Here is a 26,256-nt window from a genome sequence, read left to right on the forward strand (position 1 = left end):
GAGAAGTGTGCTACAGATCCAGTAGTGATGGGGCACACACCCATACACTGTTATCTTGGTGAAAGGCAACATTATGTTTTTGGCTCTTGAAGTCTAGGAATCTGCTCCTCCAAAGTCCTGTAACCAGAAAATAAACACTGAGCATTAGCTATTTTTTATAAATCACTTCCTATAATAGATACTAAGCCAAGGATATTAAGACCTTGGAGGTCTTTAAGAGGAGACTAGACAAGCACGTAGCTGGGGTCATCTGACCTCAGCACTCTTTCCTGCCCAGGGCAGGAGGTCAGACTTGATGATCTACTAAGGTCCCCTCCAACCCTAAAAATCTATAAAATCCATGAAATCTATATTGTCAAATGAAGGTCCTGTCAATCTACAGACAGAACCTCCACAAACAGTAATTCTGTAAATTTCTTTACAATACCAAGACAATGTACCTCAACCTTATCTTGTAGGGGACTTCACTAGAGATAAAATGGCTGCTCAGTCTTCATTCAATCTTTCAGTCTGACAGCAAGGGTTTTAACTAGTGATGTGTGTTGGTGAGGTGCTGTAATGTGAATATCTGTCCCCTAAGAACTAGATCAGGCTTGTCCAACATACAGCCTGCAGGCCACCATGTGGCCTGCCAAGCCATTTTCTGTGGCCTGAGGTACCTTGCTCAGGACAGGCGGGTAGAGGAGGGGTGGGAAGCTGCTCACCCCCACGGGGCTGGGCTTGCGTGACCTCCCATGTCACGTGAGCCGGGTCCTGCTGTTAGAAATGGAGTATTGTTATAATATTGTTAGAAATGGAGTGTTGTTAGAAATGCACAGTTTGCATCTCGTACCTGATAAGAAAAAACACTACCAAGGACTTTTTTTCCTTGGCCAGCCTTGCCACAGTTCTTCTTATACTAAATCACACTCTCCCCCAGCCTCCCCCTAGCTTTTCTCATGCAGATTACAGAAGCTGGAATTCAACTGACTGTGTCCCTGAAAGGGGGGGGTTTAAACTCTTGGTGACCTAAAGAACTTTCTGAGCATGCGCAATTAGCTGATGCATATTTACTTCTCCGCCCTGCATTCTTAAGTAGTTAATTATAATGTACATGCGATGGATGTAGTGATGTAACCACACATATGTTTGTATGAAACGGAAATGAGCTGTAAGAGTTCCTGTTTCTGCACACGTGCCCAGGAGGGAAAGGATAAACACGGGCTGCAAAAATTCCTCAGGGGTTCGGAGTAATCTGAGTCTTTGACTCTGCTCTGACCCTATTTGCAAATACACCTTTTGTGCTGCTAATAAGTGTGTGTCTGTGATTTTGGTGGCCTCCAAAGAAACGAACCGCTTTTTGCATCACCGCTGCTGCCCCAAGGGCTGCGCAGCACGGGGCTGCCCTGGCTGCACCTGACTGGATGAGCCGAGGACAGCGCCTGCTTTTAGTTATCTCTGGCTCCTTGGCCCCAGCGTCCCGCCCGCCTCCCAGGACTCGCTGGGCTCGGCAGCCGCGGGGCAGGAATGGGACAGCGCCTGGCACAGACAGTCAGCAGGCCAGACCCAGGGGGGCCTTGGCAGGCAGGGTCCTGGCGTGACCTCTGCAGGGTGAGGCGGCGCTCCGGGCTCGCAGTGCTGAGCCATCAGGGCTGTGTGCGCGGGTGGCCGGGCACCATGGTGAGGGGGGCTGTGTGGCCAGGCGAGTGAGGGGCTGCGGTGCAGCAGCCACCTTGCTCCGGCCTCCCTCAGGCAGCACCAGTTCATGGAGCTGCACTGCTCAGAGGCAGCTCGGGGGGGGAAGGGGGGATTGTCAGTCCCTGCGGCTGGGCCAGGCGCTGCTCTCCTGATGCAGTGGCTGCCTGTGCCCTCCTGGGGGCCATTTGCCTTCGCCTCAGGGAAGTGCAGAGGAGCGAAGCAATTTGTGGCCTTCCCCCACAAGGAGCCACCCTGAGCAGACCAGGCCTGAGACCCTGCCAGGCTGGGAAAAGGCTTCGTTCCCACAGTTCCACCGTCCCCTGTCTCATGCGTTGGCTCAGCCCCAGCCACATCTGTCCGAGCACTGCCAAGACTTTGGGCAGTGGTGTTGCTGGTGTGGGCAAGGCCTGGGGAAGCAGTGGCATAGGCAGCCCCTTGGCCTGTGTGAGAGCACCGGCTACATCGGTTCGGTCACATATTTTAAGACAGCTGTCAAATATCTTCTGGGTCTGTCTTGAAATGGTGGTTGTAGTAGGCAGAAGGGGGGCCCCACATGTTGGGATAGCTAGTCCAGGACATCATTTGCTGTAGTTTGTCACTAGCTGAGCACAGGTGGGGGTTTATGCCAGCTTTGCCTGATTTCAGACTTGTCCAACATACGGCCCGCAGGGTGATAAAATATTAATATGGCTCGCTGGCCCACTGGGTGATAAAAAGTTCATGATCCAGCCCCACATTCAAAAAGGTTGAACGCCGCTGAACTAGACTAAAACTCACTCAGCACACTGAGCTCAGTTACAGTGCTGCTTTGTAGCATGTCATGAAACACATGGGATACTGTGATAGTAGCAGAAAGAGCTACTTTCAGAAGACGGGCAACACTATTTTAGAGAATATAAACAACATTTTCCACACAATGTTCAAAGGTAAACACGAGACATTGGAAATCATTTTTATTGTTATAAAGAAATTTTCAATACAAGTAAATAGATTACATATACAATACACCCCCACTCAGAAAAAAATATAATTTCCCCAGTGGTCTGAGTCTAATGAATAACTCCCCACTTTTATTTACTTCATGTTCTCAACTTTTACTCTTAATATTTTTTAAAATGCAAAATAAGCCCAGCCTAAGAATGTATGTCATTTTACGGGGAATAAACACTGAAGTTGAGATCAGCAAAGAAAGCAAAAGATATAAAGTTTCCCAATCTCACTGAAATTCAGTTGGATTTATATGCAAAACTATTAGACTCCTGGAAAAAGCTCAGCTAACATGTTTGGAATAATACAGCTAACAGGTTCTTTGCTGTTTGGTGTATACGTACTCTTACTGGCTTGTGCAATTTCTATGCTTTATTAGTCACTTCAGTGACATATTTTCCTTCCAAAGGTTTGCACTGGCTTTTTTTTAACTAATGTGTTCAGACAAAAAAATTAAGTTTGCACTGGTGTTTGACAATTTGTGTATTCAGAAATCAAATGCCACATACCTTCTGTTTAAAATAGGATTGCAATTAATTCCACTTGTTCAAAATGAATTTGTTCTCAAACTCTCATTCCTTTTGTATTGAACAGGACTATTATTAGTTTTGGATGGGAAAGGGAAAGACATTCAGAACACAACACATACTCTTTCTAGTCATTCTGAATAAAACCCAAACAGTTCACAGAAATATCATATGGTCTGTGTCATAAGTGAACTATACTCTTCTATCAGTCTCTTCTTCTCATTTAATTTTTCCAGTACTGCATCCATTAAATATGAGGCAAAAGGAAACTGAAAGAGAAACACAGTAAGAAAAATGATAACTGAATTCTGCATTTTGTTCAGCTGAAAAACATTCATTAAATATCTTTAAACCATTAGATTTCACTTATTTCTGACAACTAGAATAGTTGCAGACACCTGATCTCTTTAAAGCTGATCTGCCTGGTTAGTGTGTGTAACTATGTTCTTTATCATAAAAATGATAAAAGAGCATAAAATGAAAAGCATAAAATGAAAAAAGTTAAACGCATTATTGAACAATTCATGGTTTACTGACCATGTTAATGATGTAATCTGCAATCCTAGCACCTCTGTCATTTATCTTCAATCAGCTGATCAATATGAGGTTACAGTCATCTCTGGGGCACACAGAAGTTGTACTGTATGTTCACTACTCTCGTGAGATTATCATTACAGCTACCTATGCTGTAACTAAGTGCCTCCAGAGTTGTATAGTGAAACTTTTGTAAATAAATGCAGAAAAAAACCCTCCATTGATCAAGATGTCAGTGGGGTCTGTTATTCTATACAAAATGGCAATTTTAAAACAGCTGAGCTTACAATATTTGTACAGAAAACCTAAAATTGTCTCTTGTATCTACCTACAACCCCTGGCTAAAGGAAAAATAGCTGATGCCTGTCATTTTCTGTAAATTTAATCCTTACCAATCACCTGACTGCTGCATTATTTTGGACATTTTTGGGTATGTGCTACTCCATATAAAATGGTTAAGATCAGTGGGGACCAACATTTTGGCAGGCATGCCACAAATTAGCTCTGTGCCTTCCTCAAATGCCACTACAATTCCCTTCCCTTGCCCAGCTGCTGCCCTGCTTTCTGCTTCCTACCCTGTTATGCCTGCCTGATTTGGTGCTTTGCTTTCTGCTCCTTTCCCTATGTCACTGCGTTGCCTGTCCCCTCCCCAGTTTGCTTTGGGTTACACATAGAGACTACCTGTGTCATTTGTGGCACCCATGCTACAAGTTGGCCACCCCGGTCTAGATTCATTATTTGCTAGACTCTGCTGTCAGTATAATTGAGGCATGAGTGCATGGAGGTGGGAAGTGCTGGCTTGAAAATGGCATTAAAGGTCTGGTTTTGGGAACTGGCTTATAGGTATAGATATGTGTATTATAGGGGCTCAAGATGGGCAATTGGCTATGTGGATGTGTGACCACAGAGAGACGACCAACCAGAGATAGCCACAGATGAAGAGTTATCAGGAGTCATCAGAAGGGAAGGAGAATACAAAAGCGGAGACTTGAGAGTAACAAGGGTCCCTCCTTCTCTTCCTTTCTGTCCTTCCCTGTCCCCCAGGAAGAGTCCCCAAGGCCACCGTGGACCGAGGGCATACCAGCAGCCCGTCTCTGTGAGCCTCAGCATCCCACCTTCAGAATGCTGTCTTGCCATGCTGACATCTGACACCTAAGAGTAAGCCTCAGAGTGAAGCCTGCATCCTGGTCAGATGTACTTTGACTCTTGACAGCCCTAGGATTTCATACATATATAGAATTGCTTAATTGTTTGTATTGCTTCTTTTTTGTTATCACTATGTATCAATAAATTTGCCTATGATCAAATGGAAAGGTCGTGGCTGGTCTGGGGGTGGGTCCTCCTGCCCTGAACAAGGTACCTAGATCCTAAATCCAGAGCCAACAACTGGTGCCCAATGTGGGGCTCTCAGGACTGACTCAGAAACTGGGACCAGGTCCAGTACCAGCAGTTGCTGACTGGAGCCCTGGAACTGGAACTTAAGGGCAGTAACCTGACTGATGGGGGAATGTGTTGATACAGAGTGACCCTTTCTAGAGGGGTTAGCTAAGATTTGTAGTAAGGTAGAGCTGTATGGTAATTGTTACTAGGGTTGTAAGTGTTGTGCAAGAGATGTTGTTTGTTACTGCTGACCAGGAGACTTTGTTTGCCTAGGTCAGGCAGGGTAGTGGACACAAGTATGTTCTGCGATCCACTTGGGATTAAGTAAGAACCTTCTGTTGTGTTTGCAGTAGGAAGCTAGAAAGCAGAGAAAGTTATCTCTCTGCTGGAATGGCTGTGTGAATGAGCAGGGTCCTTTGACTCTAGGGTCTTTAGGAATAGTTACAATCTTCTGTGGATAGTTACAAGAGCACTTACGTGTTTGCTGTGGAATTTGTAAGGGTAAGTTACAGGTGCAGGTTATGGCAAGGCAGAGTGTTATCCAGGCAGTGCAGTTTCAGACAGCTCAGAGATAAGGAATGTGAGACACATACTTTGCAATCCTGTGTGCCTTGGAGAATAGAGGCAGGAAAGGGCACAGAAAAAGACAAGGTATGTTACTGGACATCTGCTCAGGCAGTGGCAGAGAATTTGGGATTGGAAGTGAGGGGAAAATTTGGTTTTCCTCCCACCTGTTCAGGAACAGTGAAGAACCCAGATAGAGAGTGTAACAGCTTGTTTTGGGAAGCATCAGGGTAGAGCTGTGTAAACAGAGATCAGTGCCCAGAAGTTACTCTGGGAAGAGGAAAAGAAGCGAGCTTATCAGAGGCATGTTTTGTTTTTCTCCTCTGCAGACGCATGGTTTGGGGGTTCCTTTTTGAAGTAGGAAGAGTTTTTCCAAAGAGATCATATGTGGTGTGTAATTTGTCACCTGCAATCTTTCAGAGGCTTTCTCTACAGGTAGGGGATGCTGAGCTCTGCAAGGTGCAGAGATGGGAATTTTTTGGATGAGTGCCAGCATGGCTATAGGCCAAGCAAAGGCAGCCACAGTGTACCAGCTGAGAGTAAACTAACTAAGAGAGGTGAGCCCCTCCCTTCTAGTCTTTGGGTTTTGCAGGATGGAACCACTACTGAAGCATCATTAAGTTTGCTGGGTACAGAGAAGAATCAAGCTTGACTGTGTTATGTGTAGTGATTGTGTTTTGCTGTGTCTGTAAAATGCTATTGCTATAAACAGAGATGATCCCAGCCAGGTGCGGGGCCCAGGGCAAAGCAGCCTGTGCATGGTCCCCCTCCCCGTCCCGTGGCACACTTACACCAGTTTCCAGGGCCAGTTGGGAAAGGCCTAACCCTTGGCATTTCTCTAGTCTTTTAAAGAATGGAGGGGTACAGGTAGTGCTACAATGGCACCAGGCATCCAGTTGAGACAACAAGAAAGCATTGCCCAGTATACAGGAGGGGTAAAGTTGCCAAGGACATGTCTGGTCTCCAGAGATTCTGACCATGAGATTTTTTTTAAAAATCTGAAGAGTCATGTTGACAATCAGATAAGACACTAACTGTGGAGCAACATGCTACCGGAAATGCTGAGTAAAAGGTTTGGTAGGCATCTTTGGCCGTACGTTCCCTGCTCCCAGTACGGGAGGCCTGTTCAAACCTAACTGGCTGGGCTAGGGAATGCTGAGGCAAGAGACCGAGGGGGTATGGGTGACATTTGAACAATGGTTAAGGGTTCATCACAGCGTCCAGGCCATTGGAGCCCCTGACCATGGATGCTGTTATACTTTTCTTGGGATGACTGGTGAAGGTCCTCCCCACAAATCTCCTGAACGTTCCAGGTGATGCTAGCAATTATGTTCCAGTATGTTGTGAAGGTAAACCCCTGCCAGGAACTTCTCTGCTCACTGCTCCAGCTCTGACAGCAACCTTAAGTGAACTGGCCAGGGAGAGTGTTTAATTCTCCCCTCCCTGTTCCACCACTATGGACCCAGGCCAGGGTCCGCCTGGTGCTCCCCCCCTCACCACTTCAGTAGCAGGGCTGGGGGTGTGGCCAGATGCCAGCTGGTATGGCCCCCTGGGGCAGAGGAGAAAGGAAGGGGATTTATTCCCCTCTCAGGCCCCTCTGGCCCTGGGGGACTGTAGCTAGGGTTTGCCAGACCCGACCGCTGATGCTTGCTCCCTGTGCGGGGTGAATGGTAGAATAAGCCCCTTCAATCAAATACTGGAGCAATTCTTCTCCTTTCTGACACTAGGTGTAACTGTTGCTCTTTAACTGGAATTCCCCCTCTAAGGGAAGATGAGTAGTACCCTTCCTAACTAAGAATTCTTCCAGCTGGAAGAACAGTTACACCTGGTGTCAGAAAGGGGAAGAATTGCTCCTAAATATGCCATCAGGGATGAGACAAATAAGATATTCAGACTGTTGGTAGTATATCAACATTGTTGAGTGGATAAAATAGTTTTCCTTTGTCTTTAAAACTCCACCCCAAGCTAATCCAGTGTGTTTATTTCTTCTGAGAGTTCCACATTCAGTGTTAATTTTTGACAATATGTTAGCTCAGGGGTTTTCAACCTTTTTTTGGTCAGGATACCCCCGGCAACCAGTCAACGAGTGAGCGGGGGTGTTCCCTGGTGGTCAGTCAACAAGTGTGGGGAGGTGGGCGGTACAGTGCGTGGTGGCAAAACCAGAAGTGCCACTGGCTACTCCGCACCACTGCCACATACCCCATGAAGCCTTCCAAAGTACCCCCAGGGGTACATGTATTCCCGATTGAAAACCCCTGTGTTAGCTCCATCCACAGTTTACTGTTTTCATTATTAAAGTCTCTTCTATCACCATCATGTTTTTTAGGCTCTGAACAAAACCCTGGTCTAGTGCTTATGCCAGACAAGGTACCTGCAAATTTCCAGTAGAAAAAGGAACATTAACATATAAAAAGGATGAAAAACTAGTGCAAATTGACAGCTAAGAGAAGTGTTGAAATAATGGTAGGTCTGCTTTATTTATATTTTTATAATTAAAATGTTACAAGAAATTATCTGTACAAGATGATGGCAGGTAAAATACTGAACTGCCCTCTGATGTAGCAGATCAAGTATTGTGACCTGCCCAACAGTTACAGGGCAGGCTGCCACAGGAGAGCTGTATGTGTACGGGGCTAGGATTTGCTGGCTGGACATGATCTCAAACTGTCAGAGTACATTCCTTATGTCTGTAATATGGGATTGCTGAGCTAGTCAAGCATACTTGCTAGCAGTTTCTTGAAAGTTACAAGGACTGCTATTCTTCTGGCTGTGTAGGGAGAAGGATCAAAGTCACTGAGCACAGCTTCTATCAGTATTAATATAAGTGCATAATCTTATCTCATATTCTTTGTGGAGGTTACTCTCCACTGTGCTGTAAAAATACTAATTCCATCTTTCTGTTCACTCCATAACTGTTCTTTCCTATTGTCCCTATGTATTTTTTTAAAACAAGAACAGTATAATTATTTCGAAGTCTCTCATAAATTCTTCTTCCACTAGCTTGACCACATTAATTTTTGATGCAGTTGATATTTTTCCTAATGTTATTCTTTAGATGAGTGCATTACCTCACTGCTGTCCCGGGTCCATATTATTCTATCTATATTTACTTGCTGTTCGCTACTTTCTGCTGCTTGCATGTCATGGCAAAGTGATCTTTAAAGAGATCTTTCTATCTAAATCATTCATTTCTATCAAGAGCATTGGAAGATTCAGTGTTGTGGCATTCTTTCACATTTGTCAGTTGCAAAAAAAGTGTTTATGTTTTTATCCAGTTCTCCTTATATATACACATCCAGCTCTGGATGATCTCTACAGTCTTCATCTTTAATAGAAGCCTGTCAGATGTACTTTTATTGATGGCCTTGTAGCTGTCCTGGGACGACTCTTGCTACAGCCTGCTTCATGACTTCAAAAAAACTGGAAACAAATTCTCCAGAAGCATACCCCATATGCCTGGGGAAGGTTTTAGGAAGGTAGCTAGCACCATGTACACACTTAAGTAGCATAAGGCTTCAGTACATAGCTGAAAGTTCTGCATTTTCCTATGCCAGTATATTTTTCATTTAAATTTGAAATCAGCAGAGAATCATATAAACCCATTCTCCATGCAGCTGCTCTCTGCAGCCCACAGATAATACAGGGCAGAAGCAGCTCTGGGACTCCCCTTGCCATCTGGGCATAGCAGCAGGCAGGTCCTCCCCTGCATGCCTGCTCCATGCCAAGCTCCCCTCTGTCCCTGCTAGCCCAGGGACTCTAGCCATGCTTCACCCATATCCCTGCTTTTTCCTTGAGTTCTCCCCAGTAACTGTACCTTCTTTTCTCCTTGTCCTACCAGAAGATTGTACTGTAAGCCATGGGTGTATCTGGAGTTTGTTAAAGGGGGTGTATTGCAGGCTGCCCCCTGCACAGGTCTTCCCCTGTGTGCCTACTCCCTGCCCAGCTCCCTTGTGTCTCCTGCCAGCCCAGGAATTTTAGCTATGCCTCACCTGTATCTCTGCCTGCCCCTGCACCTCTACCCCCATGGGCAGGTGTTCAGGGGGCAGCCTGCCAACCCCCCCGTTAACAAATCCCAGATACACCCACAGCTTTCAGTACAATCTTCTGACAGGATGAGGAGAAAATAAGATATGGTTACTGGGGAGAACTCAAGGAAAAAACAGGGGGATGCCTCACAGAGAAATCTGAAGCGTTGTTAAGTCTTGGGTAGGGGGCTACATTCCCAATGAGAAACAAGAGTGTCTACGGTTAGAAGGCAGTGAGAGGGCCATGGATAATTTGCAAGCTCTAGTAGGAGAGTTGTGGAGAATCCCTTGCAGATTAAGGATAGAAAGACTGCAGCAAGCTCCTATTCAAGGGAACGATAATCCATAGGCTTCAGTGAGATGGCTTTGGAGGCCAGAGGAAAAGGCAGGCAAAAGATGGGAAGGTTTTTTCCTGCATGATACTATTACCTGAATATGATTTGTGTATTAGGAAAGGAGGCCCTAAGAAGAAATATTCTATGATTGTAGCTTTTACTGTATGTGGAGTGATTAATGCAAGGGCCCCCCAAGGAATGAAAGGAACTAAGGCAAAACTGTGTACCTGACAAGGGATCTATTAAGCTAATCCTGTCATGAAGTACAAGGCTTGAAAGATTTGGATGACTATTTATATCCTGTGAAAAAATCTCTCCTAGAGACTTCAAACAGCAATCTGAAATCCAGCCAAACTTCTTCCTTCCTTTATAAAATTATTAATAAATTGTTCAGATGTAATGTTATGAGGACCCACTGCAAGGCTTTGAGAGGTACAGAAAAACTTAGATTAAACTAACTCAAATGAAGGCATGATGCCGATTTAGCTAAATGAGGTTTTCCCTAACTGTGAAGCTTTTTCATGAGTATAAGAGATGGACATTTTACCAGAGGCCTGGTTCAAATACTTGGCATAGATACTGGGAAGAAATGTGCATGGAGGCAAGGGAAGAATCTTCCTTCCACATCCTATTACAGCTATAGACAAATATAATAGCCTACACTAGTTGATACATGCACCATGCCATTGATGGAGAGGGAATGGAGCCCTGATATATCCGCTAGCTTTGTCTCTCTTCTGCTCAATCTCCTATGCATTACCTTTGAAGAGTCTCCATACATGAATGCACTTCCAAATACAGCACTTCCTTTGTTGCAGGACCCTTTTAGCTTTCACACCAATCCATTTTTCATATACGGAGTCACTGAGTTTCGAGTTTTTATTAATTTTTCAGTGAAAAATTAATGGTTCTAGCCATTGGGAATGAATACTAAGGACACTGAAAAGACCTAGCTGTCCAATCAAGATACAGCTTTTGGCAACAAGGAACTATAAACATTACAGTGGAATTCTCATGGTGGAATTCCCAACTCGATTATTTCTTTAGATAATACAATTATTATTTACATAATGACATTCTAAAAAGAAAATTCTTTATTAGGCTGTTCAGCAGAAGGACCAATTCTTCACATGGATTTCTACGTACAACGAGACTCTGATTCTGATGCAGGCCTCCAGGCACTATCACATAAATATTTATTAATCATAGTAATATTAATATTTTTCTAACACTGGCAGCAATACAAGCCCTTACATGTCATAACAATGCAGAAAAAAAAGAGGTGTAGATGAACTGTAAATCAGAGGTGTACTATATAGTTTATGATTACGCTCTAAGGGAATCTATAAAATGACATTAAGGAGCAACTAGTGCTTTCCCCAGTTCCCCCCCAAATTCTAATGCAGCAGTAAAACGGCGTATGTCAGTAATAAAAATAAAACGTCTATGACACTTTAAATGTTATCATACTGTCACAGTGGAATAAAATTAGCTTGAAAAATGATCTAAAGGGATATGATGCAGTTCATTATGTATAACAGCAACAGCAGCAGTTTCCCAGTGTTCATAAAGGTTTCTCCATTAAATTTACCTCCAGTCAATAATTAGGAGTCCACAAATAAACCTAGGCAATTAAATCAATACTGCTGGGCAATTACGTTCCAGAGTCCTGACTCAATGGCACAAAAAGACACTATATCAAACTGCAGTGTTAAGTGATCTGATGCAAGTGAAAGAACATTTTCTCAGAATAAGTGAAGAAAGCAAGCCTGACATGCCATGCTGCAGATGTGTACATACAGACAGCATGTAAATGCGTAGCACAGATGAAAATCCATATTCTATTCCGGTCAGTCCTAACAAAAAAAGCTTCCATGACACAATGAGCTTAAGCATTTTGGATCATGGAACCAGGTGTTTTAGAAGCAGTTGTAAAAGGAGCCACCAACCATCCATGCACAAACCTTCATATTCACCTGTTGGGGTCATGATTTATTCCCCCCAACATAGATAAGGAAGTAGATGTGGACTAAAAAAAAAAAAGCTGCTAATTCTCTGGTCTCCCTTGATATGGCCCTGCATCTTTTCTTTAACTTTTATGATCTGCCAAGCTGAATGCAGAAGACAAACACATACATGATTGACGGAAGAACAAAGAACACGATTCTTATTTTGTGGGGAAGCAGCTGCCCCTGGGGTGAACTGAGCCTCTTGTTTTTTCTCATCATTTGCCAAATAAATAAAGAAATGTCAACTGCAGTAATCTGAAGGAAGTGTAGAGAAGGAGGGTACTTATATCTGTGTTACTGATTTACAAGTAGCACTAAAGGTATTTAAATGAATATGCCAGAGTTGAAATGCTTGTGGCAGGGACAAGGCATTTTAGTGGATATTTCAAATCTTCTCCACTCAAACAATTGGGTGGTATTAGTAGTATATTCTTCTGATAACGAACAAAGCAAATACTATCATCATTTAATAACAGATTATGGGATTTAATCTTGACGTTGAAATAATTTTTATTTTCATTAATTATTTCCTATCTAGAGATGACTGGCCCTTTGAAATGGCTTACAAACCATTTAAAACCCTCCACTTTGCTATTAGAAATGAAATATACTGCTTATACGCTCACATTATTGCATGTACAGCATGAACAATGGATTTCTGAACTCAAACGTTACTTGATTTCAGCTGTAAGACAGACAACCAGAATTATGAAAATAACTAAAATAAAATGAAGAAGTTTTAAGATCCAGTGCAGGTTGTCAGTGATGTCCAAACAAAAGCTGACTATGACTAGAAAAGCAGGGCTCTCACCTGCCAATAAACTGCCCTTGATCACTTACAAGAGGGGTGCATCCCAGCAGATTGTATGTGTATTAAAAAAAAGACTTGAAAGAGAAGAAAAAGTATCACACAGGTCACAGCGGCAGTCTCAATGGACCCCTCAGGGATTTCAACTAGTCTCAGCCTTGTCATCCTCTATGCAGCTTTCCACTCTGCCCAGAAAATGTCGATAGGAAAATGTTTGAGGGGCCTCTGGTGGAAATTTTTTCATTCTTTCTGCATTGACAGGATGCCAAATCAATATTTACTTCCCACTAACAAGCTGCTCTAGGTCTCAGTAGAAAATATTGTAGAGAATGCGGGAAGACACGGTAATAAACAGCTGTCTGGCTACGAGGAAAACATGAACTGACTGGAAACAGGTCCAGTGTTAAAGGTCACTGAAACCCACGAACTCCTCAGGTGTCCATATCAAGTACTAACTTTAAAGGCACATACTAAAAATCTGTTTTTTCTAAGAGGTATGAGGGAATGGATCCTTTATACTCTACCAAGGATACAGACTGACTCAATAATTTAATTAATACATTTGCCAGGATCTGAGCTGGTTTTCCCCAGATATTGTTTTCAGCTGTTAAGTTAACATTGAATTTTTACTAGCCAACATGTCTTCTGCCTTACATTTTTAAAAAAGTAAAAAGAAATATTAGAAAATAAAAACATAACATTGAAACATCGCCCTCCAGGCAAAGATCTTATAGAGAAGAAATCATACAAATAATTACAATTATTTAAAAATATTGTTCATATTGGAAACGCTTAACATGAGGGAAAGAATTCACCTGTCCTTCGAGAAGCTTCTGTATGTAGCACAGCCATTCCTTATCATTTTCAGATTCCCGTTTAGCTCTTTCTGCTTCCTAAAAATAGAATGAATACAAGTTATTTATTTATTTATTTATTTATTTTTGCACTCTTACATGGCAAAAAGTACCAAACAAGAGCCACAGATAACTGTATTTCTCTCACTCACTGAGTAATGGAGACAGCGTTTCCAAAATTAGCTTTCAGAATGGCATCTGTTAGATTGGCAAGGGCTTCTGCTGCATTTAGAAAACTCACATGTGCAGATACAACTGAGTAAGATCATGCACAGTTTTTTTTACACATACATGTGTGAGAATGAGTGTGTGTGTGTGTGTGTGTAAATGTTACAAGTTCACCTGAGGAAGTTTAACTGAAAAATTTTTGATCTACACTGATTAATGGAATATGTATGTACACTGGGAATCCATCACCTGTATATTTACATTCCTTTATGTGTATCTGGGTGTAGCTGTGTGTTTCACAGAAATACATTCACAAAATGTGTCATATTAAATACAGGACCTAATTTACATCTCAGCTACATTGATATACACAACAACCCAATTCATGTCACTGAAGTTAAAAATGTAGAAAACTGTTTTTAAGATGGAAATTATAGCCATGATACACCCATGCAGTATGAGTGCTGTAAAACACCTCTTGTGGTTTCTGCAATAAAGGTTTTCAACAAAGCTAGTTGCAAACCTAATGTACAAGTATGATACTATTAGTATAAGCAGTCAATTAACAGCTCATTTTTCTTACAAGGGTGGAGATGCAGCATATATCTTTTCCCATCAGTACCTGGATTTAAATAAGAAATCCTAACATTTTATTTAGCAGAGTCCTTTAATGATCGGATATCAAACATTCAACTTTAAAATTACATGATAGGCCCAAGACTAAAAAGAGTTTGTTACTTTTCAAAAGAAACTTTTTGCTTAATAGAACTATATTTAAAAGGTAATGGAAAATAAGAGAATATGCCAAGTAAATCAAATTTGATACTGAAGGATACATTCTCTTTTTTTCAATTTGTGCTGGTCTGCCTTTACAGTGAAGCTTACATGCAGAATTATCAAAATTCATTGTGGAAAATGGAAATGACTAAATTTCAAATAATTAGAATCTCCACATTCCTTAAATCAGCACATTTATTTCAGTTCCACTAACCTACAGGGAGATGCACCCATTTATACCAACTGAAGTTCTGGCCCCTTGTCCTGAAAAAATCCTTTCAAAAACTTACCTCATCCCCTTCTGTATGTAGTATCTCCTCTAAATCAGTCTTTGAAATATTAAGGATGGATGCTGCCAATGACTGGGCTCGGTGAACAGATTCTTTGGAAAGACCCTTGTTGCATTCTCTTTCTTCTCTTAGTTTTTTTGAATGTCTGATTCTTATTCTTATTTCCTGCACACTTCGCTGTAACTCTCTTGTTAAAGCCTAGAGCAGAAGAGAATGAAAAATACTCTACGGTAGTTTCTGTGAGAATGCAAATACTATGAAAGGGGATAAACTTTGTCTTGTATGCATTTTGAGACAGGGACTATTTCAATTTGTTTTGTTATTTAAATGATGATAAGGTTCAAAATTAAGAACAGAGGTAGGTACAGAATGGAAAATAAACTATAGTTAATCCTAATCTGGTCATTCCAGTTCACATTTTGTTAATTGTATATAAAAAAATACTTTAAAAGATGTTACTTCCTTCAACAACATAAAAAGATTAGAAAAAAAGCAAAGATTAGAATGAAAGATTGCATGGGCTTAAATCTCAGTCCTTTGTAGATTTAATGGGTTAGATGTCATCCTTGTGATTACTTCACTTATCTCAGTGAAGTTCTATCAGGGATGTGTGTGTTCCATTATGTCCAAGCAATGATGTCACACACAGTTGCTTGTACTTTACTTTTCATCAATGAGATGTACAATCACAAGGTCAGAAATTAACTCAAGGATCATGGTAATGTTACAGTGATGTTGGAACTGTGATGGTCCTGAAATTATGTGAGGGGCAAGGATTTTTTGGAGGTTGTATCATTCATTGAACCAGCTGCATGGTTGGAATAAAGTTAGACAAACTTTTGAACGCAAAACATTCTTCACTGGGTCACCCGGTAACTCTCAAAAATGGAAAGAGAGTCACGCCCAAAAACAAAGCCCCGTGAGTGCCTGGTCACTGATTGAGATCTGAAAGCACAGAATCACAGTGAACTGCCTGAAAGTAGTCTTCTTTTTCTGCTTCTGTGGACATTCAAAATTAGTTTTAGGCATATATGATCTCAAACAGGACGCCTGATCAAGTGAATGTATCATAGAGAGAGAGAGAGAGAAAAAAAAAAAAGAGAGAACCAGCAAGCATGGCGTTGCTGTGAGCTCTCTCGAAATGTGGCTTCCAGTTCTAAGCCATAAAGCTGTTGAACTTCAGTGAAGTTCAGTGAAAGCAGGACCCAGCTCAGACATGGTAAATTAGTACAAGCTATTTGATATTTGTACAGATATTTGAAGGCTTTGAATGACAAAAAGAGAGAGAAGAGTCTTTTGGGATAGTATAATAGGAATTAAGAATCATGGAATACAACCAAGGAAAAGAAAATGTGCAGTGTGTCACAGGACACTAAGGTGTCTGCTCCTCTAAGAGCAGAAACTGCCTAGGGAGCGAGCCCAAAGAGCCAGACAGAAGCCCACAGGTGCAGGCTACTATGGCAACAGGCTAACAAGCAAATTAGCCTGCATCTGCACCTGCCTGGAAGAGGCAGGGCCCTGGACATATATAAACCCCAGGGCTGGGACTAGAGGTTTACTTCTCTGGCAGCAGCTAAGGGGAAGGCCTCCAGGGAAGAATTGCCCAGCGACTGCCTGATATGCTGCAGACGGGGCTAATGGGGCTCCAGGAGCTCAACAGGTACCCTAGCCTACAAAGCACTTAGTGCTGGGAGAAGTTTGACTTTTTAAAAGGGACAGAGAACACCCTGAACTGCTTACATTATGTTATACCCCAGGGGGCTCATGTTTAAAATTGCTGTTTATAAATACCAGTGGACTGGGCTAAGCCTATTGGGGAAGGAGAAGGCCTCATTGGGGACCCACTATGATGTGGGGACCCCAGCCCGGTGCCAGAGGGTGCACTGCCAAAGGGGGGTGAACAGAGCCCAGCACCAGTGTAGGGCACAGAGATAGGGCTGCAGAAAGCCTGGTGAGGACAAGAGGCTGAGCTGTAGTAAGGCCCCAGGAGAGACCATGTTTAAATACCATCTGCGAGGCTTGGGGCATGGTAAAGGGGCGGTTTTAGAGCCATGCATCTAGCCCATAAGGTCAAGGGTGTCCTGTGAGGCATCCATTTTGAAGCAGGACCCCACAGGGGTCTAAGAACCCACAGGGTTCAGTGAGGTCCAGCAAGACTGTGTCTAGAATACAAACTCGAGGGCAGCATCCCAATTTATTAAAATTACCAGCAACCCATGGCAGGAGAGAAAGAGGGTGCCCATTGGGCAGGACTGGCATGGTCAAGATGCCCTAAGGGTATCACGGCCATCCCTGGAGACCCCATCCCATGACAGAGTGGTTATCAAGAAATACTCTACTGTAGTTTCTATGAACATGCAAATGCTATAAAAGGTTATGCTCTTTGAGACAGGGACTATTTCATTTGTTTTGTTATTTACATGATGATAAAGTTCAAAATTAAAAATAGAGGTAAGTGAAGAATTGGAAAAAAACTATAGTTAATCCTAATCTGGACAGTCAGATGGTTTAAGTGCAACAGACCTTCAAGGGATGGGGTGGGAACTCCATCAGTTAGAATATTTAAAACCAGGCTACACAATCTTTAACCAGATAGATTCAATGACCTAACCAGTGGGTCTTTTCCATCCATAAACTTCTCTGATTCAGTGAAATAGCAGTACAGTCACTAGGTAGACTACATGAGAGATTTTTTTTTCCTTTTTGAAGTGTGGTATAAGCATTTGTCAAAAGCAGAGAAAGATGAGTGGTATTTAAAAATCTGGTTTGCTAGGGAGAATTGAGAGAATAGCAGTAACTCACTGTCAAAAGATCTGCCTAGTGTGCTCAAGTGGCACAAGGAGCCAAACATTAGAACTGCAGTTGTCAACAACACATCCTGGTTGAGTTTAAAATTAGAGAATAAGGGTTCTCTTTTGCTCATCATATCCAGGATTCATTTTAAGAAACTCCTTCACAAGGCGCTGATAAATCTCTGAAAATGTTTTCCATGAACAATACTGTAGTCTCATATAAAACTGATTGGAGTGTTATGAAGCTGGTTTATTGGCATTTTGGGTAAAGTATTTTTCAGCCTCCAATGTATTCAAAACAAAGTCATTAAAGGGTGTTTGCAAATGTATTTTAAACAAATCATAACAGCTTTCTCTTATTTTAGTATCTATTAACTATCTTCCTGCTACTTCCTCAATTTAAGATTTTTGCTATAATTAGTTAGGATATGATTATAATAAGTACATTCTCCCAACACAGATTCTGAAAAAGTTCAATGAAAGCAGAGCAAATATTCCAATCCATCCAATATCATGATTAGTCAAAGAATCAAATGCTGCTGCAGTATTTTCAATAAAACAACTTGAAGATAACTTATTTCATTATACTACATTAATAGAGCTGATGAGCCAACTAGTTGAGGAGAAAAGGTAAGAGACTGAGATTTTTTTTTTTTAAAGGAACATGAAAGTTTTTAGACACCAGTGCACCTAACTTTATTAGTCTCCTTTGATAGACCTAGTTGAAAAGAGGAGAAAAATAACCCAAGTCCATTCCTAGCAGAGGCTGTTCCAGAGGACTGCAGTCTTTCCACTAACTTCCACAGAGTTCAAAACAGACTCCTGGAAATAAACAGCAAAGATAGAAGGAGCCCAAAACTGAAAAAGCAAGACACAGTAAGTTGACACAGGGAGAAATGTACTGTTTTCACTACTGATATGCTGCAGCACGCGTCCATTTTGTAACATCCAAAATGGCATAGCAGTACCCTAGGGCCTACAGTCAGTTTCATTTTGCATTGAAAATTTAAGTATACATTACCATAAGCAAAAGAAACTCCAATATGTTTTTCTATTCAAATACACTTTTATTTTTCAATTTCAGTCCAAGTTTTTTGAAGGAATAGGAGATGCCTCACAAAAAATATTTAAGCTGACTGCTGCCAGTTGATGTGTTAGGATGAAGAAGTACAAAATAAAAAAAAAAATCAGCAAAATGAAAGAAAATGAATGGAAAAAAAATAAATTTAAGTGAACAAAAGTGTTGAAGGAATCCTAGTACGTGCCCAAGAGAACAAAACACATTATTTTAGACGTAAGTGTCACACTTTCACATGAACATCTCAGAGTGCCGTACAAACTCTGTCTGTTTAGGAAGTTTATGGATATGGAAGGTGTGTGGGAGAGAGGATGGAGAAATGGGAAATATCAAAGCACACACTGAAGGGTGGAATCGGTAAGAAGATAAGGAAACACAGAAAACTCCCACCAGTTATTACATCTGACAGCAAACATGAAGAGGAAAAGTGTACATCAATTATATTTTTTCCTTGACTTATCCTAAAAGGATCTATTTTATCATAGTGGATGGATTCACAGCACGTTCTCAGCTTTTACTGGGCACCCAAAACCTGATGCACTCAAAAACACCAGCCACTTTTGAAAATGTGGCTCCTTATTTTTATTAAGCAATATCATCATTCCTGGTTTTAGATCCAGATTTTCTTTTGAACAGAGGCTTGAATAAGTCCCATTTTCCCTGTTTCTGTGCTTTTTTTAAATCTTCAACATCTGCTATAAAACAGCTTTAGAAAAAAAAAAACAAAAAACCACACACATTTATTACAGTGCTTGCAAATTGTTTTGATCTGTGTGTCAGTACACACTACACAAAGATCTCACCTAGATAAAGTCTTTAACTGACACAAGAAAACATCATCAAACTGAATTTAAGTAGCTAAACAATTTCTAACACCATACTGAAATGAGGCTAAATACTCTTCTCTAATCTAGTAAAAGGTCTAACACAGACTGAGATCTGAGAATGAAATCTTAATCTTCAGCACAGTCTGTTTCCAAATTAACATTTTGCATTTTTGTTGTTTTAAAATATTATGTGTTTTTAAATTTTAAGTTCTACAGAAAAGCCTCCTCCTGAAGTTAATGAACAATCTAGCCCTAATACCATATTGATGTATGATGACAATGCCTTTATTATTATTAGCAATACTAGCCCTTGTTTTCCTTTGTCTCAAATCTAAAGGATACTTTCTTGCTCAGGTCATTTTCCCAGCTTAGATGTTACTGTCAGATTTATTCCTGTGGGACACACTTAGCTTCTGCTAGCTGACTGTGGAAGGAATCCCTGATTAATTCCAGAAAATGGATCTACAACACATTAGTGCAATTGTTAGTAGGCCAAGTATAATGTAATAATTCAAATATCCAACCTTTTTTAAGAGGTTGGAATAATAATTTTTACTTAGTTCTATAGATATCATAACTGTAAGCAGGCTAGTTGATAGCTATCTTCCCAAAATAACTTCCATTACTAACTTAGTATTTTACTCTCTGAAATATTTACTTCTGGCATAGAAATTTTGCATTCTTGATCTCTGCAAATTATGCCTTTCTTTTTAGCAAGTAAGCTTTTGCAGGTTTTGAGACCTCAAAGGATGAAAGTATTTCTGCTTTTAAACAAGGGATCACACTTGTTTAATGCACAAAGATAACTTTGAAATACTGTACAGAAACTATGGATCCTCCATAGGAAAGGTTGAGGTTTTAACCTTCTTCTATTCAAAATATACCATAATGACAGGGCTGGAAGGAACCTTGGAAAGATCTAGTCTATCCCTCTGTTCTTAACATCTTCCAGGAACACATTCCACATCCTATTTATACTGTCCTCATTGGATTCATATCCTTGTATTGGAGGACAACCTCAGTGAGGATACTTGATCACCAGAATGCCTACAATTATGCATTCAACAGCCATGTTAACTCATAGAAGTGACTCTGCATCTGTCTGAAGAACATCTGTATGTGCAGTCTTTGCCTTGTATTCAGAGGCAACGTAACTATGTCACAAAGGTACATAAGCAATTCTGTAAGCAATGATTGCATAAATAGAATTCTACTTTCTAAAAAGCACATGGCCAGGAAAAAAAAAAAAAAAAAAATCAGGAAATGAAAAAGTTCAGAATCTGAGAATAATGTTCATTCTGCTATTTTGCATATAATGTCAGATTTTTCTAGTTCTCTTCAACTACTATATGTACATTGTAATAGATAATTCTTTATGCCACAAAAGATAACTACCTTGAATGTTCCATGATAATTAATATCCAGGCTGTACATGTGGACTTTGAATCCCTGTATTTCTGGAGACTCACTTTGAAGCCATGTGGGCATTAGAGAAGTTTCCCCTCCCCCCATTTGATATAAAATTAACTTATTATTAATGTTATTTATTATTAAGGTCTTGCAGTTAAATAATAAGATCAATTTTCGCTTTAGAGTCAGCTCTGCCACAGATTCACTGAGTGATGAATCGGGGAGTTCACCAAAGGCAACATTTTTAAAGGAGTACTAAGTCTACAGGCCTACCTTGAGACAGCCAAGGCCTACTTTCCATAAGTCTTCAACTTTTATGGTCCCCTTGGACTTCAACTGAAAGTCAGCCCTTTGGATTGTAAACTTGGCACCCAGAAACTTGGATGCACATACATAAAAGAACTTGCGAAGCATGAGACCTTTAAGTTTCTCTGTGCTTCATTGTCACTTTCTGCAAATACTTTCATAACTCAGATAAACCTTAGGAAACTAGATTAAAGTAATACTTGCAAGGTGTTTAGATGTCATTGCAATAAGTGCTGTTGATTACTCTTAAAAGTATAGACTCTCTACTCTTTTACAAACTCTAAAACATATTTGCTGATTACAGCTATACATACATGGCAGTACGGAACTGACATACCAGGATCCCCGGAAAGGAACTGTGATTCAGAGCCAATAGCCAACCTCTAACAGTAGTTAGGAGGCAGGCGTGTTATTCACAAATAACCACTGCAAGATTTTGAAACATGATTTTTGAACATGCCTGTGATATGGTATGGAAACTTCTGTTTTCTGCTTTTTACTCTTAGCTGTTTACTTTTTCTTCAAGTAATTCTTTTACACTCCTTGAACATTTTCTCAGCAAGTAGTGGAATAAGCAGTGTCCTTTCCTCTCTGCCTTCAACCCCACTTCTTTCACAAAGCCCTATGGTTCAACTAGTCCTACTGAGCTTCTTTGTCTTTTTGGCTTTTGTATTGTTCCCCAAGCCATCTGTGAGCTACATAAAAGTTCCTCATGGTTTTACTCTCTACTTTGTAAAACATTCTGACTACTGATTATCAGGCAGTACAAATCCTGTAGCATCTACTCAGGCACATGCCGATTCTCCTTAGTTTCAGACAGAGTTTTAAAACTCTAAGAACTAGAAGACTTGCCCTATCAACATTAGAAAACATGCCTTGCTGCCTCTGGGATCTTTCTTCTCTTATTTTGATTACAAATGTGTCGTATTTCAAACTGTTGAATAAGAGGTTTCATTCAGCCCAAATTCGGCTCTGTAGTTTCTGGTTCCTTGGAACCTTCCGATTAAAAATAACTTGAGATAGGCATTATATACAAGGTAGCATTTCTCCCTCAGAACTGGAAATGAGGCAGTTTTACATGGGGTTGGAGGTATTTTACAGGGAATATCTCTAGCTGGTAACCTATTAAAGCAAAAAAACCCAAAAACCAAAAAACCTCCTCAAACAACAATTTGGAGCAGGCCCACACTACTTTTCAGTTCTCCCTACTTTTTTCTAGGTTGTTTATTACACAAGTTTGGCTCTCAAGAGTTTGGGGTGCAGTTTCTCTGCTCTCCACCCCCCCCACCCTATCTTCTTGAAACTTGGCATGCTTTATGCCCTCAGAGGGGGCTACCATTTCAGCAAGTTTTATCCAAATCTGGCTAGAAGTGACAAAATTATAGGCTGTTTTGATCTTCTCCATTATAGCCTACGGGCAAAACCACAAAATGTTCAGTCTTGCCTTGTTTCATTTCAAGGCTGTTTCAACCATATCTGTTTCATTTCGACTTTGCTGTTTCGACCTCGAAACAGGTTGAAACAGCATCAAAACAAAACTGGTGGCGAAATTTTGCACAGCCCTAGTTTACAGCTGGAGTAGCCCCTGCGGTGGATGTGACTATAGTGCCAGAAATAGTACCAACAGGTGCATGTGGCAGACCACTCCTTTCTATCTGCTTCTCTCCTCCAAGCTAATTCCACAGATCCCAATCACATGGAAGGTGGCATTTTCCCCATTCCAACTTTATGAAAATAGGATAAGTCAGGCCAAAATGGAAATACACAGTCCAGAAAGCTGCTTAGAATTTCACCTACAGAGATCCACAAAGTGTATACCCTGACCAATTTACTTATGCTGTGTCTCTAGTATTAACAACATGAAAAAATGTACTTTGAAGTTTAAAAGTAATAGTCTTTACATATCTAAGCATAGCAACAATTTATACCTATCATGATAGGCTATTACAGCATATAATTGAAAATTAAAAAATTATGTCCAAGCCTAACTTCTGATGATAATTAAAAATATTAAAATGTATTTTAAAGGTCATCATATTAAAATCTGAGTAATCTGATTAGCTCAAGATATGAATAATCTGTATTTATAAACTGACATATTTTGTAGACTGTGGAATAAAGCAGGAGTGGTTAACTTGTGGCAGCATCTGCGTGTGGCATACAGCAGTGCACCTATCTCCTTTCAATGGTTCGCTCTTGCGCCACCTTTGCCTGAGCCGCTGACCTTGCTCACCAGAGACCTTCATGTAGACCCCAAAGGGTACTTTGGCTATCTTCAGGGTGACCCCCAAACTCACCTGCCACAACTTTGAATGGTCCTTCAGTGAAGGGGGTCCCCTTTGAGGATGTCTCCAGAGCTGTCACGTGTCCCAGAGGATGTTCACAGGGCTCCAACCTCCCTTATACCCTGGCCATGCACCAGCCTTTGAGACGAGCCTCCAAATCTTTTGTGGTTATCCCCTGATGATGTCTTCCCCAGTCCCCATGTCCCCTCTTACAGATGAGTGACCTGGGCCCTGGCCGGACCCGGATGGTCTGGTGACTCTTGGCCTTTGGGCTTGTCCTCTTTGATGCCCTGAGCCTTCTATGTCTGATGCTGTTGGTCCTCACATGGTTCCTCTCTCACCCTTGGATGAAGTCCCGACTACCATAGCCTAGTACTAAGAGCGCCGCTAATCTACTCTCACCAGGGAACTGAAATAGATAAGCCCTAAAGGGGAACACAATCGATATCCTCACCATAAATAAGCCCTTTGCCCTGAAATGACCTGGCATGAAACAAATTAATGAAACTAACAACACGACTACGAGGGAAGGTGTGGCAAAAGGAACAACAAAAGGAAGAGGAGCATCCACAGGGAGAGTCTGGTACTCCCCTAGCGCCTAATGTCCGGAGGCTAGCATGCCTTCTGGGTTGGGGTCCGTGCCTTCACCCCAGCCGGGGTCCCTCTCCCCTTCCCTCCAGGATCCACTTCCACCCTGGAGCCACGTGACCCATTGCCTTTGATGGGAGCTACCATGCTGGCTTTCGCTGTAGCTTCTGCTGACTTCTCTGGTGGTTCCTTTGATTCCCCACCGGTTTTCTCCAGCACATAGATCCCTTGCAGCTCCTGCCAGCCTCCCTGCCAGCTCCTTTGATCCCTGACAGTCTTCCCCAGCTCGGGGGTCCCTTGCAGCTCTGGTTGTCACTGCCGCCACTGCTGATCACAGCAGCTGGATGCTCTCAACCCTGCGGTTTCCTGCTGCTCCTTCGGTCCTTGGCATTCTCCCTTCTGTGCTTCTGGGGCTGATTTTTATCTTCACTGGGTTGTGTCTCTCCGTGATGTTACCCGGCCCCAGCTGTTGATGGGCATGTCTGATCTTCCACAGCACGCTTCCTCGCTCCTCCAGACCCCTGCAACAGGTATGTTTTCTTCTTTTACTTTGGTCTGGGGTTTGCCTCTGAATGAGGCTTCCCCCTTATCTGGTCCTGTGCCCCTGGGACAAGCAGTTGGGCAGGGAGCAGAAAGCAAAAAAGGAAGGTCAGGTCTTGTTTTGAAAATAAAAATACTAGAAAAGTTTCTATAGGAGAAAAATATGAGATGCTGCAGAACAAAATATTGAATCTCTGATGCAGTCAACCATGCTTTTCATTCAACTACATCTATTCAAGACTCATAGGCTAGGGCTAGACATTCAAAAAGCTTGAGCCCAAATTAATTCAATCTTTGCAGATTAGTCTAACCTGCAGAGCTTGAACCACTTTGCAAGTGGACAGACATTCATTTTTGATTCAGGAAATGCAGGCACATGCCTGGAGTGGCTAAGGCTAGAAGCCAGGAGGAGCCAAGGTGAGCCAACCCTTCCACAGTGCTGAGCTGAGGGGGGCATGGCCAGAGCCTGGCAGGATGCTATGATTAGGGAGGGGTTAAACCCCCAACTTGGCCTCCACAGTCCCCAGCCAGGGTGTGCCTGGAGTGGGAAGCAGCCTTTGCCAGGCTTTCCCGCAGTTGCCACTCAAAAGGTGGGGAATGTTTGTGGGGAATGCATGCATCTGTTGATGATACTGAGCTTTTCAATTTCCCTCTCCCTGTTTCATACTGCCTGCAGCAAACTGACAGCACTCACAAATTGCATTAATTGCAAATCAGATCATTTCTCACACCTGTCTGTACCCTGTTGAGAACTGACAGGTTGGAGCCAGCAGACGTTGTGTGCTTATCTGAGGGAGTGGGGCCTAGGAGCGGCCGTGAACTCCCTAGCACCCCCTACCGTCACGTCAGGGTGGACTCAGCACCCTCAGAATCTCGCCTGCCATGACTTTGCTGTTTAATAGGTTAAATGGGAGGCTGCCTTTGTTCCCCTAGTGAACGGTAAGTGTGTTCTTGCCCCTACTCCAAATGGGGCACCTCTGTGCAACCCTCCCTTAAGGGGTATGCGTGCCTCCAAACCTCCCCTTTAGCACGCCCCAAGCCTCGCAGCTGTTCCATGGGATGTAGTGCAGTCCCTCGCCCCTCTGGTGCTCTCTCTCCTGGCACCCTGGGCTCGTCGCCCGCCTGGCGCCCCCTGGGCCGGGCTCCTACCCACCGGCCTGTTACCGGAGCCCCGGGCCTGTCTCTCCGCTGTCACCCCCTCTGGGGCCTCGCCCACTCTGGGGCCTATACCGCATCTCTCGCGCTTCACCCCCTCTGGGGGCCTCGCCCACTCTGGGGCCTATACCGCGCCTCTCGCGCTTCGCCCCCTCTGGGGGCCTCGCCCACTCTGGGGCCTATACCGCGCCTCTCGCGCTTCACGTTTCCCGCTCTTGGGGCTCAGGTGGCCGTAGCCATGCCTGGCCCCCTTGACCCTTTCTTGAGTCCTTGCCAAGAGTCCCGGGTTGGGCTCAGGCGGCCGGAGCCTTACCTGGCCTCCCCGACCCTACTGGGTCTT

The 26,256-nt window shown here is 42.4% G+C and overlaps 1 protein-coding gene across 4 annotated transcripts in view; it reads right to left on the bottom strand.

Moving 5' to 3' along the window:
• Nucleotides 1-2,603: 2,603 nt before the first annotated feature.
• The window catches only part of CNTLN (centlein), a 370,048-nt gene continuing 346,395 nt past the window's right edge, over nucleotides 2,604-26,256 (bottom strand). For all 4 annotated transcript variants that reach the window (XM_019555081.1, XM_019555079.1, XM_019555082.1 and 1 more), the window contains 3 exons: nucleotides 14,936-15,133; nucleotides 13,662-13,739; nucleotides 2,604-3,460 (listed from right to left, as the gene is read on the bottom strand). In XM_019555081.1, coding sequence (XP_019410626.1) covers nucleotides 3,359-3,460; nucleotides 13,662-13,739; nucleotides 14,936-15,133 — 378 coding nt within the window. In that variant the 3' untranslated portion in view covers nucleotides 2,604-3,358. The remainder of the gene's footprint in view (nucleotides 3,461-13,661; nucleotides 13,740-14,935; nucleotides 15,134-26,256) is intronic.

Source organism: Crocodylus porosus, unplaced genomic scaffold (assembly GCF_001723895.1).
Source record: "Crocodylus porosus isolate Cpor-Errol unplaced genomic scaffold, CroPor_comp1, whole genome shotgun sequence".
Taxonomy (NCBI): Eukaryota; Metazoa; Chordata; order Crocodylia; family Crocodylidae; genus Crocodylus; species Crocodylus porosus.